The sequence below is a fragment of the Dermacentor andersoni genome, chromosome 10 (genome assembly GCF_023375885.2).
Source record: "Dermacentor andersoni chromosome 10, qqDerAnde1_hic_scaffold, whole genome shotgun sequence".
NCBI classification, from domain to species: Eukaryota; Metazoa; Arthropoda; class Arachnida; order Ixodida; family Ixodidae; genus Dermacentor; species Dermacentor andersoni.
In genome coordinates, this window is record NC_092823.1 from 55,932,158 (window position 1) to 55,955,700 (window position 23,543).

The 23,543-nt window shown below is 48.3% G+C and overlaps 1 protein-coding gene across 2 annotated transcripts in view; it reads left to right on the forward strand.

Annotated features, from left to right (window-relative positions):
- Positions 1-2,936: 2,936 nt before the first annotated feature.
- The window catches only part of LOC129380663 (uncharacterized), a 66,416-nt gene continuing 45,809 nt past the window's right edge, over positions 2,937-23,543 (forward strand). Inside the window, exon 1 of one of the 2 annotated variants that reach the window (XM_055062367.2) lies at positions 2,937-3,192. In XM_055062367.2, the coding sequence (XP_054918342.2) occupies positions 3,030-3,192 (163 nt within the window). In that variant the 5' untranslated portion in view covers positions 2,937-3,029. Of the gene's footprint in view, positions 3,193-10,489; positions 10,907-23,543 lie in introns of those variants that run through there. The other variant, XM_055062368.2, reaches the window with a different exon arrangement.

The following is a 23,543-nucleotide window of genomic DNA, read 5'->3' on the forward strand; positions in this document are numbered from 1 at the left end:
ACTGTAAATTGAAGTTTCATCTACTTTGCGCCTATCTTGTAGTTGTAGTTCTGACGAGGAAAATTGGCACATACAAAAAGACAACTCGCATGTTGTGCAACAAGACAGCGCGGGGAAAGCTTATAATATTTTTAGGCCACGCTTCGATTCCCGATGACTTAATGACGCTACTGGAGGAGGGACTTAAATGTGCTGTGCCGCCTTCTGCCCAGCCTCATGACTTGGTGTAGCACTTGTCTGTCTTTATTCTTCCCGCGTGAGTTGTCTTTTTTTTTTGCGATAATTTTCCTCGCCAGCAATGCAAGACAAACTAGCCCAACAATTAATTTGTCTAGTTAAGATTGTTTGCAAAAAAGGCCGACACCGCCACGCGATGCGAAATGCGGATGGCAGCGTGACGTTGGACCGATGAAAATACATTTAGTGCATAAAAAAATTAATTGTATTCTGGGGTTTTACGTGCCAAAACCACGATTTTATTAGGAGGCACGCCGTAATGAGGGACTTATCCATAACGATCGTATAAAATTCATTGATTCTCTCTTTTACCGCCACGGAACCGTTCAGACTCGGAATTAATTTTCACCACCTGGGGTTCTTTACGTGCATCCAGTGCGCGATACACGGGTGTTCTTGCATTTCACCCCCATCCAAATGCTGCCGCCGCGGCCGGGATTCGATCCCGCGGCTTCTCGCTTAGTAGACTTACTGTACAAGCTGTATGTACTGCACAGGCGGGGTCAAAAGTATACGGGATGGGCGTTCCATGAATAGGTCAATTTCCGCCCCCCACTTTTCGGTCGCATCCATTAAAGCAGCACAACACTGCGTTGATCGCGTACACTAGTACGCGTGCTGCACACCTAGACTGGGGAGATATTCTGCTTTTCCTCAGATCTCGCATCCTGCAAATTTTTTAGTCTGCCTGTACGTGCTGTAGTTTCTACTGTAGTCTCTTGTTTCGTCTGTAGAGAAAGAGAGAAAACAAGGGTAGGAAAGGCAGGGAGGTCAACCAGAACAGCATCCGGTTTGCTACCCTACACTGGGGGTGGGGGAAAGGGGAATAGAAAGAGGAACAAAGGGAGAGAGTCTGTAGTTATACCAGACGCAAAGGTGCTGCATGAACCATGGCATATGGCTTACACCTGAAGCAGCACTTCCTTCCTGAAGCAACGCGGCACCCACTTACATGGCTCTTGCAGGGCCCCTCAAAAGGTTCAAGCATCGCAAACAAGCGAGCTCGGTGTATTGGATCACGCGGAAATGATCGCGTCTGCACTCTGAAAGTTATTAATCCTCTGTGCGCCTCGTAAGCGAACGCGAATTCAGACTAAACTTCAGCAAGATGGCGAACCGGGTGATTGGCTTTCCGCGGATAGCAGCCCAAAGTCGTCATCCCTCCGAGCGTTTCCCTTTCATCCACGGGACATGACCCTCTGCTGCGGGAGAGCATCTCGACTCATCGCTCCATATCGGCTCGCAACGTTTAATTTCCTTCGTGTCGCCGCTATTGGCGAACGCTTTAAAAAACTCTCGCGGTAAGACGGGCCACAAAGTACAATGCTTTGCGACTTCCAGTGCATAACAATTATAGTATGTAGCAGTGCAAGCGACAGTGCGCTTCCCCTCCCCTTCTCATAGGCTTTGCTTGGTTTGCCCACCGGGAGTACAGAGTGCACTGCTGCTTTTGGGTCCACCGTTTACAGAGCTTCTTAAAGCCGATGGTGCGCCTAAGACGTCGCTGTGTTCGTCTCACTTTTGCGTGCCTAAATATTGATAAGCATTCACGTGTGAAAATTATCCGATCCAATGTACGACTGCTCTACCAACAACACTTCGTCGAACGAGTTTCCAACACATCTGAACAGGTTCCCACAGCCGGATAAGTTTTTCCACCGGCGCGTTGTCTGATGGATATAACGGTTTTCATCCGTTTAATGCGCACGGTGATTAAAACGAGTTACGGGTGACAAGGTGCCAGAAATATAGACTGTCGGGTCTAGGGGTGCGGGTGTGGTTAATTCCTGCCACTCTGGTCCCTCACCGTACCCCCGAAGCACCACGCAGGAGCACTTTTGAATTCCGTTGCCCTAGAAATGCTGATTGAGCCTCACTCTTAGGGGGAAAAAGCTCCATAGCTACAGGGCACCCCGTGGCGAATACACATAATGATGATGAAAGAAGAATACATTTATTGACTGACACAAAACAAGCGGAGACAGGACGCTACCCTTGTCCTGTGTCCCGTATTTAGCGCTGTTTGCTGCCAAAAGAGGCACAAGGTTAATTAACTTACAGCACAAGGCTAAATATACATTAAACAAGAAGCGACAAGGATAACGCTGACTTGCAACTTATTTTATTCTCAGAAGGAACGCTTATGTAGGACTGTGCAATGAAAACAACAAAATCAAAGCACAATGTGAGTGTTATTCCTGCGAAAAAAAAATAATTTGGAAGTCAGCGCTGTCCGTGGCGTATTTCTTGTCTCTGACCATGTTTAGCCTTGCGCCCCGAGGACATCTAGCATGATCCACCAACTGACCGAGACGTTTACCTTACTAACCTACTTACTCGCTTGTCCAGTCGCGTTAGTGATCAGAAGGAAGGAGAAATAACGTGTTCCCATCTTGGCCACTTACAGTATCGACGAACTCTGCTGACACTGAAAGCATACGTCACGACGAGGCGGGTGTATGTAACACGGCGTTAAACACGGCACTTGCTCCTAGCCGCGAGAGAAGATGGAAGCGGGAACGAGCAAGGGGGCTTCTGGAGGCGAGGAGGGAAGCGAACCGAGGAAAGTGAAGAGGGCCCGCCGGTAACAACTGTAGCCGTTTGCTGCGAACGCGAAATCGAGCTCGTTCGCTTAAATGTAACCGTGCGTGCGCGTGTAGCCGCGATCGGGCCCCCCTCTCTTTCTCACGAGCGAAAAATAAGTATGAGCTCGGCGGCACAGTCGTGTCGCGAGTCGCGGACGGTAAACGCGGCGAGTCGGCCCGCGCATGTTCTGAGTAAGCACGTCGCGTATGAATCGCGCAGACACGGTCTTCGGCGTAGAAACGTCTTTCTTTTGTCGTTCGTTACTTGATCCTCGCTTTTGTGAGCGTGGTTGCGCGCCTGCGTGCGTGCTTATTATACACGGGATGTTGGATGCGAAGGCTTCGTTACGACTGGCTTGCTGCTTGGCAGGTAATGTGCATTGTTCCCTCTGACTCGCGCTCTCCGAGAGAGAATCGCCTCAGTTGTGTCATTAACGGTGACGTACACTTTGTTATAACCTACTATGCTGTCGTAAGAAAAATTAAAGCGTGTTAAGAAATTAAGTAGGCGAAAGAGAAAGAGAGAGAAGGGATGCATAGAAAGGCAGGGAGGTTAACCATAGCTGGCTATACGCTGAGATGCGGAGCCGTGCTCCCTAAGGGGTTGCAGAAAATAGCTCCTCTTCGCAAGCTCTCTCCCTCTAAACTGTACGGGCGGTCACCGGCAGGGGGATTATATATAGAGAGAGAGACAGAGAGAGAAAGGAAGGGGAGAGAGATAAAGAGAGACAAGACCAAGACAGCGCGAAATGATTGACGACAAGCAAATAAAAGTGAAATGAGAGATTGCTGTAAGTGAGTCAATCCACTCAAATGTCACAGGTGTGTCGCTCGACCATTTCCGATGTTCTGTAAAAAAAAAAAAAAAACATTGCTATTTAATAATCGTGCGCATTATTTTCCTAAAATATTTTTGCTGAAAAGGATTTCTTGTGACACGATGCGCTGTTAAAGTTTGCTTATGTACATGAAACATAGTGCTGCAAGAAGATTACTGTCAGAGTTAATTTAGTGCCTCTCAATGCCAAAATTTGCATGTCGAAACTATGAAAAAAACGCGGCAGACTTGTGCGATCTTGCAGAATCACAGCCAAATTTCCAGCGAAGTTGTTTCTTTCGAGCAGTTTCATTAATAATGCCAGCAGCGTGTATTTAAACCACGCACCCTAAAATGTTGCCCGCAAATGACTCATGACATCGAGAAATGATGAACTGTGTCACATTTCGTTCTCTTAGGACCCACCGCTGGAAAACATGCAAACAACATTTGTAGAACGCCGTAATTAACCCATGGTGTTCCGCCGTCAGAGATCTGACGACCGAACACCCCAAGTCTTTATAATGGTACCTTGCACTACGTGTTTCTTTTTCTTCTCCCAACCACCTTGGTTAACGTTAGCTGGGACACCTTATATATGACTTAGAAAAATTTACTTCCTTTTGTATTAAGTCATAATTTTGGAGCTCAATGTTCAACGCAGTTTCTATCTCCATTTATCGCCACAATTATATGCTAATCTGCGCGTTTGTTGGTGTTTCGCCTTGATCATCTTGGTCCTATATCAACAATTCGACGCCAAATTGCTCACGTGCTCGAATTTAAGTGCAACATTCTTTTTCTCAGTGAATCAGCGCATCCTTTGCACTGTCTCTCTGACATTGCCTTTCCGTTCTGTGGTTTCTTACTTCTGAATTACGGTGCTTTGTCATGATCGAAATTCATTGAAAAAGAAAATGGGCATGGGCGACCCTTCAGGTTTCGGCCATTCCTCGGGATGCTATGGTGAAGTCTGCTTCCCATTTTCTTGTGAAATATGTGTAAAACTAAATCAATAAAAATTATTAATTAATTAATTAAATTATTAAATTATTAATTAATTAATTAATTTATTTATTTATTTATTTATGTCCCTCAATATATGATATATTCCTCGTTGGACTTGTTGATATGGTACCTGAAACTGTCGGAATGAACCTAAGCGCCGCCGATATCTGCATATGAACTTCAGGTGTTTCCCGACCACAGCTTCGTGCAAGACTGCAACGTACAGCGTCTGCCAGTTCAAAGTTTTTGCGCCCGCGAAGTCCGCATTTGACCACTGCGAGGTGCGAGGCGCTTGCATTTACACGCAAAGCGATGCACCGATATCATATTACAAATTTACGGCACACCCGTACCACACGTTATGCTTCGCAGATTCTTAAGTGTCATTATTGACCGAAATTTGTCCTGGTCAATAATTAACATTACTCAAGTCCTCCATTTCCTTCTTCATTTTGGGACAGTCCGTTGACGTAGCGTCATGGGACCCAAATGCAACTGGGGCATTTGAGAACCGTGGCTACACAAGAGTCTGCAGCGTGGCACTAACAAGCGCGATCAGACTCTCGTGCTTTCGCGCCTGTCCCTGACGTGTCCCAGCTTCGTGAAATTGCGGCATAGGAGTGGCCTTCGGATTGGTCTCACGGGGTGGGGTGTCTAAGGTGGCCCACCTTGACGTGCGAGGGAAGAGATTCGCCCTTGAAGATTACCTTCACACAGCGGGATGCGCCGAGCCGAGACACGTGAGTTATGGCGTAGCCATCAAGGGCTGGTTTCATGGGAGTATGCAAGTCAGCGCTGCAGGTGGAAGACATCCACGTCATAGGTGACACCAGTAGTGGTGTCACTGTCCAGAGGAATATACGAGCGGACCTTCAGGCCGCCGAGTTCCGTAAGTTTGCTCAAATTGCTCAGCGCAACCTCCTGTACAGGTCTCCTGTCAATGGCCAATAAATTTTTTCGTGTGTTGACTCTGACGTCCGTGACTTGATTTGGCGTCACCGCTTCAAGGAGCACCGAGACAGACTGTCCGTTAAGCTGCCTCAGGTTGTCGGTGGCTGGTACAAATAGAATCGTACGGACTGCAGTATTCCGAGTTGGTCCTACAGTCGACGTGCTTGAAGACAGCTAGGACCTGGTGTTTCTTCGTTTTGCCTTGCGGCTCCTTACGAGCTGGAAGGCGTCATCGCAGAAGTCCTCGCTGCTGAACGAGTAGACACTGGTATCCTCGCGGTTGGTGTCACTCTGGAGGCCGGTCCGCTTCCCTAGACGAAGCCACCACTGAAGTCGCCATCCCCAGCGGAGGTGCGGGGACGTCAACTTGCCTCCGTGCCACAACCCTTGACGACTCCCCCGAAATATGCACAGAAATCAGGCGAAAATAGCTGAGATAGAGAAATATGTTGTTGTTGTTGCTGTTGCCTCAAAACATGGCTCCTTCTGGCTCGCAGTCACTTCGTCTTCGTCTCATGAAGAGGCAAAGATTGCCCAAAATGATGCCACGCAAATCTCCATCCCGTTTTCTCGACCGGACACGGATGCTCTAGGGTATACACTATTGTACAAAAATACTAGAGCAAACTTGGTGCTGCCGACTCACTGTCATCACTCACTGTCATGCCTTCACGGACTCGACCCAAACATACGAATGAAATTACCACCCAAGATCAAAATAAATTGTGCCAACTTGCTTCACAGGTTATGTCTAGGCGTGGCATTCACTCAGCGATACCGACACCTTATTGATCTTGCACACAGTCCGGACTTCGACTAGTTCGCGGTACCCGAGCCAATTCAACACGTCTTGCGCATGTGCCCGCAATATGCTGTGCAAAGACAATCACGGGCGCAATATTTGCTCGAGTGCACCAATCAACCTTTGTCTGAAGAGGTCCTATTGGGACCTTGGCCAGATTATAGTCATCGTGATGGTGTAAAAGCTCTAATCAAATTCTTGCACGAGAGTCGTCTAGATTTGAGACTTTGAAGACTCTTTGCTGTTCAGGTTCACTCACCACTATCTTCACCTTAATCATGGAGACCTCCCCCTCTCTCCTTTCACTCCCGTTTCCCTTCCACAATGCTGAGTAGCAGGTCAGAACTTTGATTCAAGTATCCAAATCAAACGCTGTCGCTACGTGTCGCTGCGCTTTTGAGGCGGTATTTTGATCTGGAATTTTTTACGTTACATCGTGACTGGCTGCCGAGACATCAAGAAAGGCCGTCTGAATGTAGCTGCACTTGGTTGGCTCGGTTGATTCTACTTATTCGTGCGGCCTTTCTCGTTTCAGCGCCAATGAAGCGGCAAGAACACAGTGTTTGAGCATCCTCTCTGCAATGCCGCACTTAACCACTTTCGCAGATCGCTTTTCAAGAGAGAGGCCGCCCATGTCTCTTTACTGCTAAGTAAGCGTCGAGAGCACGAAGCTATAGCAACAGTCGGCACTCTTCGTCAGCATCGCAGATCGCTTTCAAGGTACAGTGCCGCACCGTCACCGCTTCGTAACATATGGGGATACGCTCAAAACGGTGTCATTCGCGTACATTGAGGCCAAGCAAAGACAACGCCACGGAATGTATGACTCAGTCGACAAAGAACACGCACGTTTGAGGACGACTTGATTGAAAGTGGCCACGAAAGTTTAGATGAAAGCAGCGCGAACATGCGGCACTTAGGAGAGCGAAAAACTAACGAAGCCGCATACAACAAGTGGCAGCATATGAGATTAGTGATGAGCGAAGAATCGCTCGCTAACCTCACAGAGCCGGGACCATTGCGTTGGGTTGAAATCAGCCCGGCTGATTCTTTGACGCCAGACCTTTCGGCGCACCGCGTCTCGCTTTGCAAATGGAACCCAGAAGAGTCGCTTGCCGTCAGCTTCACGTGTGGTGCATCCGAAGGCACAGCAACAAGGCATCGCGAACACGGAACTACGCTACCAAAGCACAATGGAGGCGCGAAACGTGGCGTCTGCGTGCTCCGCTCGAATGTTTGGCACCGCGATGCCGGCGGAAGCAAAAACAACCAAGAAAAAAGCGCGTGATGACATTCGGCCAATGGGAAAGCCGAGCGTCGAGGGAACGCGCAGGGGAGGAGGACGGCGGCATTCTTCAGAGGATGGCGCTACTTTTGTTCTTAATTCAGGGGTTTTAAGTTGCGGGCGCCGCCTATTATAACTTGTCGCAACTGAGTGAGTATGGCCTGCAAGATCGGGCGACGAGCTGCCGCGTTTATTGCGGGAGCCGGTCTTACTACGAACGCGGGCGTGTTGGTCGGCGGCTGAGGAATCGGCGAAGGTGGTCACCGTCCAACAGGGAGCCAAGCGTGGTCTCTACCGCGAGCTGAGAAGTTCGTGCGAAAATGAAAACGAAGAAAGATACGTACCGTATTCACTCTATCGTAACGCGAGCTATTTTTTAAATGATTTTCGTTGCTTGAACTCGACCCTCGCGTTACATTCTAATAACGGCAAAATTTACGATTTTGAAACATCTGCTCTAACTCCCGCGGTTTTTCACGTTACGTTGGCAACCTGCACTTTTGCGTTTCGACTCAGTCCACAGACAAGTCGACCGAAGTCAAAATCTTTATTTTGTTGGAATCGACGCCATTTTCACTGTGCTCGTGACGGGTGTTACGTTCACGGTGCCTCATCACCCTGCGGCCTCTCGCGCTTCGACTGCGTTCATTCGCAGCGCTATGACGACGCAGAGCGTTCGTTATGACGGCCGCTTCGAGAAGCGAGTAACCTTGATGGCAGAGCAGCTGGAAAATCAGCCGCAACACGGCGGCTCGACGTCAATGAGTTGACGAATCTCGGATGGTGGCGCCAATGCGAGGACATGTGTAAAATCGGGGCCGGTCGCAAAGGCCTCGTAGTGTCCTTGTACTGTACCTGAATGAAATGGTTCCGCAGTCTTTTAAGAAGTGCTTAATCTCAAACGAGCTCGACGGTTCAGATGGCTTGATTTTCGGACGCTCACTCTCGGAAATAGTATCGCTTTTGCGAGACTTGGCTCGTTTCCGCACCGAACCCCTCGAAGTATACGGCCGACAGCGCTCCTGTGACACTGATAACGAGCTTGGCACAGCGTCAGAAACACTTGTCGGGGACGCTTTCGCTGCCGAGTCAGCCGAAGTTTCACGAAAGGGAAACTATATTCCAAAGTGATCCGCCGACAATATCGCCCTAGGAGAGCTCAGTCTCCTTCTCAGACGACGATGATAAGTGAAACTGAGAACTCTTTTTCGAATTCATTCCTTGAAAAAAAAAGGTACTCTTTCCGTTTATATCGCGTTACATTTGCGGTTTTATTTATTTATTTATTTATTTATTTATTTATTTATTTATTTCCGCGGCTTGGAAAAGTCGGCAAATACGGTGTATGGGAACGGCGAAACGTACGCGCAGAAGAGAATGACGTTATGGATCTGTGCACACTATGTGCAGTTTCGTGCACATAAAATTAGAATCCAGGCATCAGCCAGTACTGTCGAGTTCACAAGAGCAGAGGCCTAATGGTGCGCGCGATTGATTCCGGTGGTCTGGCTTGGGGGTGTGGGAGTTGACGAGGGCATGGTGGTGAAATATGGTTGAGCGAAGGTAGCACCAGCGGTTTGTTGCACTGTGGAGGTCGCCAGGACGGTGATATTCATGGCGTGTATAAGCTGCAGCCGGCGCATGCAGTTGTGTGTGTGTGTGTGTGTGTGTGTGTGTGTGTGCGTGTGTGCGTGCGTGTGTGTGTGTGTGTGTGTGTGTGTGTGTGTGTGTGTGTGTGTGTGTGTGTGTGTGTGTGTGTGTGTGTGTGTGTGTGTGTGTGTGTGTGTGTGTGTGTGTGAGAGCCGTCAGGACAAGTCCTATGGTATACTAGCGAGAGGACACACTTTTGTTCGACCTTGCATTCGGTGGCAAGTACGCAACGGCGGCGTCTGAACGGTGCAGTGTAGGCGCAGTGGCGCAGTGGCCGCAACGTCGTCGCCTAAAGCTCAAGATTTCGTGGGAGATGGAACACCTGGGCTCTTTGACACACACAGTATCGGCGTCTAGCACACCGTTTTGAGACGGAAGAGTCTGTCGCGCGATAGATATTGTGGTGTGACGGCATGCGTGCTGCGCGGTGGCGCGCTAGGGAAAGGCAGCTCTCCCCGTCTCCCACCGCCCTCTCTCCTTTTGGCGGCTGCTGGCGAGGGGTGGGCTGCGGAAGAGCAGTCGCCTTTCACGCCGGTGCTCGCACAGCTGGGGACAACACGTAGATAACGAATATACTAGTGTAGCCACCTATGCTACCGGTGTACAGATGTGCTCGTTGACGACTCTTCTCTGTATAGAGTTACAGGATGAAACAACAAACGCTACCTAAATACACTCGGTGCAACAAAACAAATGCGTCATTCCTTCAATAAAGCGAATAGCTTGATACAAGCGTTCGGCTATTCATTTATATTGACAGTATTCGTCGATGGTTTTCTGCACAATTTTTTTTTTTTGGGGTGGGGGGGGTCTACATCTATCCGCAACGCCGCTCTATTCAGGGCTATGGGCTCGCAGCTCACGTTGCAATTCACGACAGGCTCGATAAAGCAAGCGAGATCGAACTGTTCTTGCACGCAACCCCGCAAAACAAGCTTCAAGAAAGCGGCCGGGTACGAACGACCAGGCTTTATAAATCTCGCGCGTGCCACATGTGTTTCGCGACTATGTTTCCCGCTATGTGTTTGGGATATATATGCAGCGTTTCCGTCTCTCGCTCTTCATTTCTTTCTTTCTGTATTCCTCTCTCTCTCGCTCCCTCTCTCTATCTCTCTCTCTCTTATATCACTACTCTTTTTCTTTATGCCCAGGAACTGTACTCTGGCTTAACAAGGAGCACGTCGCGCCTCTGTCAAGCAGCCAGCGATGATTGCACTGACGTGATTTACCTCGACGGTTGACAGGAAACGCTTTTAAAAACTGTGTGCGCGTAAGAATACAGCAAGGGGAAAACGTTTCGGCGAGGCCCCACGGCTGCGAAACGGTAACGGTTCCGGCGTTCGCAGCAATCAAGGCGCGGCAATTGGGCACAGAAGAAGAGCTCGCGCTCGGCACTGTCCCCGTTGGTCGAGGCACGGACGGTACCTCGAACGACGGACGCTAATGCCTCTTGGCTTGTCCCGTTAATGACCGCCCTGCCAGGAGCTGTATGCCTCGCATTTCTACGTAGCGGAAAAAAATCCTATTCAGCTGTCCGGAGCCGTCTTCAGACAAGAGCGCCTAGACTGGAAGTTAGGAGCCTCTTTCTTTTTTTCCTTTGTGTGTGTGTGTGTGGGGGGGGGGGGGGGGGGCGTGTGTGTGTGTGTACTGCAGTTTTTCACAGTCCAGAAGCCTATTAACAGGAGCAGCAACGCATTTCTATGTAGAATTTCAGTACTATTTAAGAAAAAAATTGGTGCGAGACACGAAGTATAGAGCAAAAGGTTGACTACCGACTGCTCTAACTCTATTACATGTTCACTATAGCGCGATTTAAAATTCTAAACAGAAAAATAGGTTGGTAATAATGGTTTTGGTGATTATCGCGCGAATTCGGACGTCCACCATAGCTACATAGCTTAATCAGTAAAAAAAAAAAACATTATTTGGCTCAGATCTCCTATAATTATAACTTCAGAAGGGAGTCTCTGAAACCCGTGGCACAGACATTGCAGGTACAATTTCCCTATAAGCTTTTGTTTTCTTCACTCCATCTAGCAATTCTATAGACAAATTTTTGTAAGCTCAAATTACTTTGTGCTTGAGCAAGTTGGTTGGTAGAAGAGGAAGCCACTGAGTAAGCGAGTGAGTAAGAATTTTACGGACGATTACCTTACTCCCTGAAGAAACTGCCAACTTTAGCCTCATTCCTTTCGTCAACGGGCAACCCTGTGCTCCTCCGAACTCGCTCGGCAACGGGCATCCCTATCGAAATAAAGTTTAGTTGTTTTGTTCACCTCAAACGAAGCAGTCGGTTCTTTTTTGACCTACCATAATTTCCTCAAATATTTGGTGCCGAAACCCGGGAGAAACGATCGAACTTACCATTGAGGCAACGAGGTCAACAGACGTCGACACCACAACGAGCTCGGGGAAAACCAGCAACGATCCTCGGGCAGAAAACGGTCGACGAGGCGCGCCTTCAACAACAAGGCCTAACGACGCCACACCCAACTGAAACCGACACCACGACTCAAGCCCCATCGCGGTAAGCGAACTCTAAACATTGATGCCACGATGGAACGGCTCAAACTGAAAAGAAGTGCATTGAGAGCTCAAGTCACTAAACTGATTTCTGAAGCGGACTTATTCTTGGAGAGTCATGCAGACGAAGGAGCTCTTAATGTATTGTCTGCGAGGCTTAGCGCCCTCCAAATACAGCTAAACGAGGTGGACGCAGCCATCGAGCCCTTAGTACAAGACCAAGACGCACAGCTAAATTATGTGCGGACCATAGAATACAACGACCGTATCGTCGCACACATGGCAAAACTCCGCCAAGAAGCAGAAAAAGACCTGCTAACAAAACAAGCAGAAATGGCGGCGACGCGGGCGCAGACCGACGGCCCTCCGGCGGGGGCAAAGTGCAAAGTGAAACTGCCGAAGCTCGAGTTACAACGATTTAGCGGCGCCGCCACGGAGTGGCAGTCCTTCTGGGAGCAGTTCGAGCAAGCGGTGCACGGAAACGATGGCCTCTCCAACGCAGAGAAGTTTTTGTACTTGCGATCGGTGCTTTCGGGAAAAGCCGCAGCGGCCATTGCCGGCATTCAAGTGACTGGGGCAAATTACACCACTGTCATCGAACTTCTGAAAGAACGCTTCGGTCGACGAGACGTGCTGATTCAAGAACACCTGACTCAGTTACTCGAATTGCCACCGGTACAGAACGAAAAGGAGCACATCGGCCTACGTCGACTCTATGACCACCTGCAACGCAATATCGCTGGTCTCACGGCGCTCGGAGTCAAGACAGACAGTTACGGCGCCCTGCTCTCCTCCGCACTCCTGCGAATGCTGCCAACGGATCTTGTTGTCGGATACCATAAGGGACTTTCCGCTGCAAGCAAAGATGACGCGATCAGCATCAAGAGTTTGCAAGCTTTTCTTAAAACAGAAGTAGAGAGCCGGGAAAAGGCACTGCAACCTGGTAATCGCGCAGCCAGAGAATCAAAACATCGAGACAAAGAAAAGAGCAAACCTCAGAAAGGGTCAGCAGCTTCTCTTTTTTCTGCGGGTGCTTCGAAGCAGTCCGATCCATGTGCATTCTGTGCTGCAAAAGATCATGCGACTCAAAATTGTCAGGCGAAGATCTCATTGGATGAAAAGAAGAAAAGGCTCACTGCAGCTGGCCGGTGCTTCCGATGCTGCATAAAAGGGCACACTTCAAGAGAATGCCGCAACAAAAGAATAAAATGCAAGGAATGTGGCAGAAGACATCTGACTCAGATGTGTGACCCGACATGGAAGCCACCCGAGAATAAAGCCACAGAGTTGCACTCTTGGACAGAAAAGAAATCTGAAAAGGTACCAACTGTGCTGCTCCAAACCGCTCAAGTATGGGCAGAGGGACGAAGAAGAGCGCTCACTCGTCTACTCTTTGACGGAGGTAGCCAACGAAGCTTTGTCACTAAAAGACTTTCACGGGAACTGCAACTAGAGGTTGTAGGTGAAGAGGACATCACAATCTACCCATTCGGAGGAGAAGGAAACATTATCAAAGAGAAGCGCAGAAGAGTAAAAATTTGGCTAAGAAGTCAATACGACCGTAAAGAGCACTCTATCGAAGCTCTGGAAATACCTGAGATCTGCTCTGATCGGCTTCATGTTCCTGAGGACATCCTAAAAGAGGTGCAAGCGGACATGGATGAACTGGCAGATATGACTGTTTCGCCAGCTCATTTGATGGGAAGCGGGATCGACATTCTTATCGGTGCTGACTATTATTGGAGTTTGGTGTGTGGTGAAGTCAAGAAGCTGCAAGGCGCACTAGTTGCGGTAAAGACCGAATTTGGCTGGACTCTACAAGGAGCGATTCCCAGCAGTAGCTCAGCTGCCTACTGTTCAACCGTGGCAGTGCTTCGTGCCGGAGTGTTCGCCGACACAACCAGCTTGTCCAAGGAGCTTAAATCGTTCTGGGAACTTGAGAGCATTGGAATCATCGACTCTTGTGCCCAAACGAACGAAGAAAGCGAGGAAGTCATGAGCACATTTTCGGCATCGGTAGAGAAAATGGACAAGCGCTATGAGGTAGCACTGCCCTGGAAACCCTTGAACATGCAACTCGCCGACAACAAAGCTGTTGCAAAGAAGCGCTTGACTAACCTCACGAAGAAGTTAATCAAAGATGAGGCGACACTGATTAAGTATGACGAGGCTATCCGTCAGTACCTGGAACAAGGGTTCGCAGAACGAGTTCCATCGCAAGAAAGCAACAACGATGTAAGCAGATTATACTACATGCCTCATCGTGCAGTTTTTAGACCTGACAGCCTTTCGACCAAGATTAGAGTAGTCTTTGACGCATCTTCTCACGATGCAGGTTGTATATCTCTGAACGAAGCCCTAGAACCAGGACCGAACTTGAATCCAGATTTACTTAAGGTTTTGCTGAACTTCAGAATTCATCGTGTTGGATTAAGTGCAGACATTGAAAAGGCATTTCTGCAAATTTCGGTGCAACCGGCTGATCGCGATGCCCTCCGATTTCTTTGGTATGGACATCTTCCAACGAAGGAAGACCCAGAGCCTCCTATTGAGGTCTGGAGAATGACTCGTGTCCCTTTTGGCGTGACAAGTAGTCCATTCCTCCTCGCAGCCACCGTGCGCCACCATCTGTCCACGACAGAAGATTATCCACAAATAAGAAAAACCATCAGCGAGAGCCTTTACGTGGACGACCTCATAACCGGAGCGAACACAGTGGAGGAGGCTACAGATTTCTACCGAGGGGCACTAGATGTCATGAATCGAGCAAGCATGACACTGCGTAAGTGGAACTCAAATTCCAAGAAGCTGCAACAGCTGTTCAACGACGAAGGAACCGGATGCGCCCTTGGCTACGTGGAATGTCCAACAACAGGTGTCTCACGGGTCCTCGGACTTGTATGGGATAAGGACAGAGATCACCTAGCATTTTCCATGGAGGCCATCTTAGATTTCCTAGACCGAAACAGCAACACCAAACGATTCATACTTCAAGCATCGGCTCGTATATATGACCCACTTGGTCTCATTTCTCCGGTCACAGTTACAACGAAGTTGATGTTTCAAACACTGTGGGAATTGGGTATTGAGTGGGACGCCCCTCTGCCTGAAGAAGTAAAAGCAGCTTGGACGCAGTGGCACACCCAGCTACACCATTTAACGGACATAACAGTGTCAAGACGATATGGTAGCTTACCCAACGATAGCTGGAAGGAAGTACACATCTTCACAGATGCCAGCCCCAAAGCTTACGGCGCAGTTGCATATTTGCGCATCTCCGCGGTCAAGGAAGCAAAGGTTACTCTGGTCCTCTCAAAGTCCCGAGTAGCACCAATTAAGAGAATTTCTCTTCCAAGACTGGAACTGATGGGCATGGTGATAGGTGCTCGACTGAGAGAATATTTGGAGCGGTCACTGAGCCTTCCAATAGCCAAATGGTACCTGTGGACTGATTCATCTATTGCGCTGCATTGGGTGCGAGGTCCCGCCCAACAATGGAAACCCTTTGTCGCCAACAGAGTGCTGGAAATTCAGCAGCGATCGGATCCAGACATCTGGAATCACTGTTCTGGGATCGAAAATCCCGCCGACCTTTTGACAAGGGGAGTCACACCTCAGGCACTCAAGTCGAGCTCACTTTGGTGGAATGGACCTGCTTGGCTTTCGAAGCCACCTACTTACTGGCCAAGGCATGAAGGCGCCGCTGACATGATCATCGCAGAGGAGGAAAGAAGAACGCTTCGCGTTCACAACGTGACTGTAAAGGAATCTGTCTTGCCTCTGCAGAAATATAGCTCCCTCTCTAGACTGGTTCGAGTGACAGCCTGGGTTTTACGATTTTTCCACAACGCCAGGCACCCCGACCAAAAATACGAGGGACCTATTACGACAGAGGAAGTTCAAAAGGCACATACTTGTTTGATTCTTCAAGTACAATTCGAGGCCTTCCAAGAGGAACTCCAGTGTCTTCGCCGCTCGACACGCATGCCAAGCGATTCTCCGATACGTGATCTCAGCGTCATCCACGACGACGATGGAGTGCTAAGAGTTGGAGGAAGGCTCGGTGCAGCCGAGTTGTCCTACAACGTGAAGCATCCTGTTATCCTACCGTCAAGACATCCCTTCACAGAGCTAACGATCAGCGCAACCCACCGCCGTCTCCTGCATGCAGGCGCACTGGAGACTCTTACCGAATTGAGGGAAATGTACTGGATCGTGCGGGGAAGGCAAATGGTGAAAAAGGTGCTTAAGAAATGTGTGACTTGCAACCGTTTCAATAGCCGAGCTGCTAATGAGCCAGTCGCTCCTCTGCCTCGTGAGAGGGTGACACAAGCTCCACCCTTTGATGTTACCGGTGTAGATTTTGCTGGCCCACTGAACACAAAGGATCAAGGAAATAACCGGAAGTCTTACATCGTTATTTTCACATGCGCAGTGACCAGGGCAATACACCTTGAATTGGTGACCGACATGTCCACCTCAAACTTCCTGATGGCGTTTCGAAGATTTATCTCGAGAAGAGGAGTTTGTCGAGTGATCTTTTCTGACAACGCCAGGACATTCCAGCGCGCTTCTAAGGATCTAAGGCGACTATGGACTACAATAAGAGGAGAAGAAATTCACAACTTCTTCACAAGCCACCAGATCCGCTGGAAATTTATAGCTGAGAAAGCTGCTTGGTGGGGAGGATTCTGGGAAAGAATGGTTCGGTCCGTAAAAACATCGTTGAAGAAGGTCTTGGGAAACAGCTACTGCAACTTCGAGGAGCTCACGACAATCCTAACTGAAATCGAAGCTGTCATCAACTCTAGACCCTTGACATACGTCTACACGGAGGCGAGCGAACCCGAACCTCTAGCACCGTCGCACTTTCTAGTGGGAAAGCGACTGACCACTCTTCCTGACAGTGGTTCCGCTACAGAGGTGGCACAGCTTCCTGGTCAACTCACTCGTCGTTGGCAATACCGACAAAGGATGGTCGACCAGTTTTGGCGTCGCTGGCAAAAGGAGTACCTGACGAGTCTCCGATCAGCACATTTTGCTGTGCCAAATTCGTCAAGCGCACTGAAGAAAGGAACTCTCGTTTTAGTCCATGAACACTATCTACCGAGGCAACTCTGGAAAACTGGACAAGTGGCAGAAGTTCTTCTCGGACGAGATGGAAGAATCAGAGCTTGCATGGTGCGCATGCCTAATGGAACAACATTGAGAAGACCGATTCAACTGTTGTACCCAATGGAATACATGGACGAATGACCTGAAGCTCATTCCGGGGGGAGTATGAAGAAACTGCCAACTTTAGCCTCATTCCTTTCGTCAACGGGCAACCCTGTGCTCCTCCGAACTCGCTCGGCAACGGGCATCCCTATCGAAATAAAGTTTAGTTGTTTTGTTCACCTCAAACGAAGCAGTCGGTTCTTTTTTGACCTACCATAATTTCCTCACTCCCTAACGCAAAATTTGAGCGCAGCTCTATACGTATTTTCATTTCGCGACATATTGGCTGGCGCGAACAATCTGTCTCCTGCGGCACGTTCCAAATGCAGCGAAAGGTGGCGCGACTGCCTCGCTAATCGGGAGATTGCGAGCAGCAGCGCGTGGGTGACGCGTAGGCGCGATTCACAGCAGCCGTCGCCTACAGACTTCCCAGACCCTGGCGCCATCTCGTAGCCATCGTCGCCGCAGTGCGCGCCTTGCGCGGCACTACGCTTTTCTTCTCACGCTTTCGCCAAGCGTGCCTCCTCCGCTTTTCGCCTCATGCTTGCATTGCACCCACCTCCTCCGCTTTACTCCTCGTGCTTCCCTCGCTCTCGCCGCTTTCTTCGATCCCCCGCTGCGCTCCTCGTTCGCTCTTTCATCCGCAGCGCTCATTTCCTCGGTTATGCCGGGAACGCCGACGCTCGACGCAGGAAGAGGCGCCTAAGTGCCGGCGCTCTAAATTTTTACTGCAAAAAATGACACGGTCTCTTAAGATCTCTATTAAGAGGCGAACGGCTAAAGCTTACTCTTCCTCCTCTTATCATTCGCCACTTTCTATTTGCCTCTTTCTATATTTTCTTTTAGTCATTACTGCTCACTACTAAGCATTTTAGTCATTTGTAATCAATTGTGGTCATTATAAGCCGCCGTTAGACATGTTGGTCATATCATAGTCATTAGTAGGCATCACAAGTTATTTCAGTCATTATTAGTCATTACTGCTCATTACTAAGCATATTTAGTTATTTGTAATCAATTGTCGTCATTACAAGCCGTCGTTAGACATGTTGGTCATATCTTAGTTATCATTAGTCATTACAAGTCATTTCAATCATTACTGGTCATTACTAACCATTCTAGTCATTTCTAATCAATTATAGTCGTTACAATTCGTCGTAAGACATATTGGTCATTTCGTGGTCATTAGTAGTAATTACAAGTCATTTCAGTCATTATAAATCATTACTGGTCACTAGTAAGCATTTTAGTCATTTGTAATCAATTGTGGTCATTACAAGCCGTCGTTAGACATATTGGTCATTTCGTAGTTATTAGTAGTCATTGCTAGTCAATAGCAGTCATTTTAGTCATTACTAGACATTTCTAGTCATTTCTAATCAATTGTGGTTATTTCAAGCCGCCGTTAGACATATTGGTCATTTCGGAATGGTTAGTATTCATTACAGCAATTTGTAGTAATTATGAGTCATTACTAGTCATTATTAACCTCTACCAATCTCTATTATAACGTTATCATTCACTAACTGTCCCTAGCAATCATTTTTTGTTCTTTAGTCTGTCGTTAATCTGTCTTCATTTGGCGTGATGACACTTCGACGGTCACTCCGGCGGTCAGGACTGCTGACACAAACTTCACCATGAGGCTAGAAGGACCTTCTCCCTAATAAATGAAAGAAGGGGCGATGACTGGGGCCCCTATTGCAGGTCCCCACTGGCACGAGCAGCTTGTTGGGCTTAGTCCAGAACAGCCAATTGGCTCTTCCGGCCTTCATACGCAAGTCATGCCTCTCAATGTCTATTCCTCTTAGTGGATCGATGTTTGCGTAATGTGGGGCTGTCTATGCACCTAGGCCTCTCAGGGCGCTCCCATGTGGTGTGTTTTTTATGCGTGCGTGTCTGTACACCACGGGCACTCATCAGTGAGCCTCCTGGGGTTCTACGTAGGTGGTGCAGGTTGGGATATGTATATCCGTCTGAACATGATGCCAATCCCTCTCCTGTCGGCGGTTGAAATTCTAATGAGGGTGTCCAAAACTCCTTCACTCCTGTACGTTTTAAGAGGATGTCACGAGAATTCGGTGGAAGGTCGTCGCTGGGCCATTTAATCCTCGAGCAACACGGTCTGCCCTCGCGTTCCCTACCAGTGCCTCGTGTGCCGGGCACCATATGATACCACGGTGCCCTTCTAGTTGATTGCCTAAAATTTTGATTATTTATTGGGGTGCCGTCCCATTTGACAATAGGCGGCAAGCCGCTTGTGAGCCGGATAATACGACAGCCAAATTGGTCTGGTGCTCGGCGTCCGGAATGGCGATGGCTGCATCGCTTACCACGCATTCCGAGGAGGGTTTTGAGAATGCCGTTGTTATGTTGTTCTGACACGTAGAGACTACGGTGAAGCTGTTGGAGTCTGTTCGACAGCATCTGTGTACTCCCGGTCTCATGCCGAAGCACTTGTGAAGAGCTTTCGCCCTGGCTCTGCATCGTCCGAGATGGTACTCGGGGTGCAGGTTCTTGGAAACTCGGACCACCGCAGTGTGCGATCGAACGTTGCCAATCTATCTGTGCCGTTTCCTCTCGGCAGAACTGGGGTCTCAGGGTAAGGCCTAACTTCGCAAATACGCCTCTGGCGTATGTTTAATAACAAAGTTGTTCTTTCTGACGATATAACGTCTCTCTGCGCACTCGTCATAAGTACTGTGCAGACCTAACCTCTCCAATCTCTCTATCCTTGCGCGTTCGGGAAGGCCACGGGCGGCTTTGAAGGCTTTTCTTATTATTGTGCTTACCTCTATTATCTCTTTGTTCGTCAAAGCCTGTTACGGAACAGCATATGTGATGCGGCTAATTACGAATGAGTGGACCAGGGTGACGGTATCTACCTCGCTGAGGCCGTCTCTGCTTCTTGCCACTCTTCGTATCATTCTGGCCACGTTTCCCGTGACCCGGCCCTTTAGTTTTTGGAGGGTGTGGAATGGGGGGGGGGTTCCAGCGTTCTGCTGTATCCACATCCCCAATATTATGAGTGTCTTCATTTCTCGAAGAATTGGCCCCCTGTCGAGAGAGAGAGAGAGATTGGTTGGCACCCAGTCCTTCGTCTTCTTCCTCCTTTTTTGGGGGGCATTGCGCAAGCGCCCGAATGAATTCCGATTTTTCGGGTGCGCACACCATGTTCGCCGCCATAACGTATTGCACGAGTGCGTCTGTGGCCTTTTGAAGAGTTTCTTGCTTGTCCCCATAGGACCTCTACATGGTAAGCTCAGATCGTCATGTCATCGGCTTCTATCGCAGTCGACATTCGAGTGTTTATCTAGCTCCAGGGCTAGCTTTCTCATCCCTACATTCAAGAGCAATGGAGAGAGTATAGATTCCTGAGGGGGTGCCTCTGTTGGGACAGCTGACGCTGTCGCACCTCATGGAGCCTATAGTCCGAATGTGGCCATGCGGTCACCGAGGAACGAGCCCACGTAGTTGTAATTGCGTGCTCTCCAGTTCACTACTTCCAGATGTTCCAAAATAGTCTGGTGCGAGATGCGTCGAAGGCCGTTTTGATATCCGGTGCCAATACATATTTATCGTGCAGTATCTCGTACTGTAGTAGTAGGAAGACGTCCTGCGCCGACACGCAGGGTCCGAAACCGAAGGGTGCTTGGTTTGCCTCATATGGCTAACACCCTCCCTCTTAAGGGATAAGATCAAACCTTTTGTAGTTTTCCGCTTTTTAGTAACCATGATGATAGCTGCAACAAGCGACATAAAAACGGCGTGAAATAAGCCTTGATAATAAGCTTTGTCGCGTCAGATATTTGAGTGCGCACCAGAAGGTCAGAATTATTAGACAGTTTTCAACTACGGCCTTGCTCATCACACGTGTATCGCGAGCTCGCTGTGATTTGCATTACATTTTTATAGCGTTAAGGGTACGGGGTGCTAACTACGGGACAAACAAGCACCTTTAAGGCTTTAAAAATTGCTGGAGTGTGTGATTGCGTTTACCGGTTGGCTCTGAATTTCAACGGCAAGTAAGGAATACGAGTGGATGTTGAAACAAGCCTGCTACTTCGGCTGTTTTTCATGGGACCCGAATCAGGGAGCCCTCATTTTCAGCATGCAACATTAGCTTTTCTATTGATCAAGGACCGCGTGCGATACGTAAAGTATACACAAAAACTAATAATAGCCCCTGACTGATTGAAATACAATGGCCCTTTATTTGGTATGGCACAAGCATGGCCTCTGGCACTCTGTGCAAGCAACGTACTTGATAGACTTCCTGAGCAGCGTGTGAGCGGCCCATTGCGAATTAATATCTGATATTAGTTGATATAAATAATACGTGATAAATAGTGTAAGGCAGTAAGTCAGTACGCCGTTTAAACGCTTTACACGTCAATCCAGCTCCCCCAAATCAAGTTGTTGCTTAACTCTAAATATATGCCACAATATGAGCCTAAAGTTAAAATACTGCATATGTGCACATTAAGAGATCATATATATATATATATTTAATGTCTGACTATGTACATCTCCTTGTAGCTGGAAAGCAGCCAACAAAAATGCACATAGAGCTTACTAAAGACAAACGAAATTTTTGGAAAACTTTTTTGTAGACATTCCAAGAACTGTCAGTTCATATAAGGTGATATTTTATAGCGTGCTTATGTAGAGTGAATGAAGGTAAAATGCTTTTAAAAATGCTGAAAGAGATCGTGTATGATCTCTGTGTGAACTTATTTATTATGGTCATACTATACAGAAGGCTACAGTTGATAGAAATCTCTTAACTAAAAGTTCCTATATAGTCAGACTTTATAGAGCGCTACAACAGTGTATGCTCTTTAGCTTAACGCACGTGTAGGGTACCTGTAAACATTGTGTGAACGATGAGTGCAAATGATATCGTGCATTATAGAGCTTAAAGTTAATTTTTTGTTTTTATGGAAAACTTATAGTTCATCGACACACTGTGGGCATCCTGATGAATGTACAGTTTGCAGATATTGTAGAGATGGAATGGAATGGAAAACTTTATTGGTTCTTTAAGATATTAGTGAGTTGAGGACGAAGTCTTCATTCTTGAAAACTTTGGGTCCTCTTCAGCCTTGGGTGGGTCCCTAGTTCAGGGCACCACTGAGTCGGGTCACCTCGCTTGCGTGTGCTATGAGGGCCCTTTGGACCCCTAGCTCGCAGCTGGTGAGCCGGCTCTCCCATTGCTCCGCACTTGGTGTTGTATGTTCGTGGAATGTCTTGTTTCTCTCGCATTCCCATGTGATGTGATATAGTGTTGGCCTTGCTCCGCACCACGGGCATACGGCGCAATATTGTGTGGGGAACATCCTGCTTAGTATGTAAAGATTTGGAAAGGAACCCGTCTGCAGTCTACGCCATCCTGCGGCTTCCTCCTTCGTCAACGCTTTGTGTGGTGGGGGGTATTGGAATCTTCGCCCCCTATATAGGTTTAGCAGCTCTGAATAACTGTCCCCGCAAGTAATCTGAGGCTCTCCCGGGGGGACTGAGGTGCCCGCTCGGATGGTGAAGCCTCGAGCTAAGCTGTCCGCCCCTTCATTGCCCTGAATCCCTGCGTGGCTTGGTATCCAGATTATGTTGTGTGTAGGTTGTCCTTCATAGAGCGGTGCTCTACTAAGGATCTTGAGTGCCGTGCTGCTTATTCTACCCCTGATATAGATTCGGCACGCCTCTTGTGAGTCTGTTAGGATGTTGAGGGATTTTCCTATCCTGTATCCTTCCTCTGCTGCCAGTGCAACAGCTATTTCCTCTGCTTCGGTTATGTCTGATACCGCTGCCGTGAGACTCGTGATTAGTTTGCTTTTATTATTAGCTACTGCCGCTACTGCGTGTTTCCTGTGTTCTTTTGGATAGAGGGAAGCATATAAGGTGATATAAATCATTTTTCAGGGGAAGCTTTTTTTGAAAGCACGTTTGTTTGACGAAAGTACGCTTGTCGCCGCATGTACGATTTATACAGGGCTGAATGTTGACTGAGACGAAGTACTGCCCGGGAGCGCACGCCTGTTCTGCGTTTGTTCTTGCTGCGCTGAAGGTTTAGAACGTAGATACTCTGTACTTTGTAATAGCTTATAGCAAAGACGTATTATAGGTAGTCATTCGCATTCTGTTCTGTACTTTCTAATAGCTTGTAGCAAAGACGTATTATAGGTAGTCATTCGCATTCTATGTGGACAGTCAGGAAACGTTCAGTTTCGAACATTCTTGTGCTGTCGCTGTTTCGACGCCTTCACCCATGCTTCGTTGCATTGACTCAAGTATGCGCCCGTTTGCTTATTTTTGATACTTTGGCGATAGAGCAGGTTTAAGTCTGTATTTGAGTTGGGGTGGATCTGTGTGGATAACATGCAAGAATCTTACTATGCCAGGAAGCGGTGCTACTCCCTATGTCACCGTGTAACGAGCGGTACTGGCTATTGCCGAAGTTCCACGGTTAAA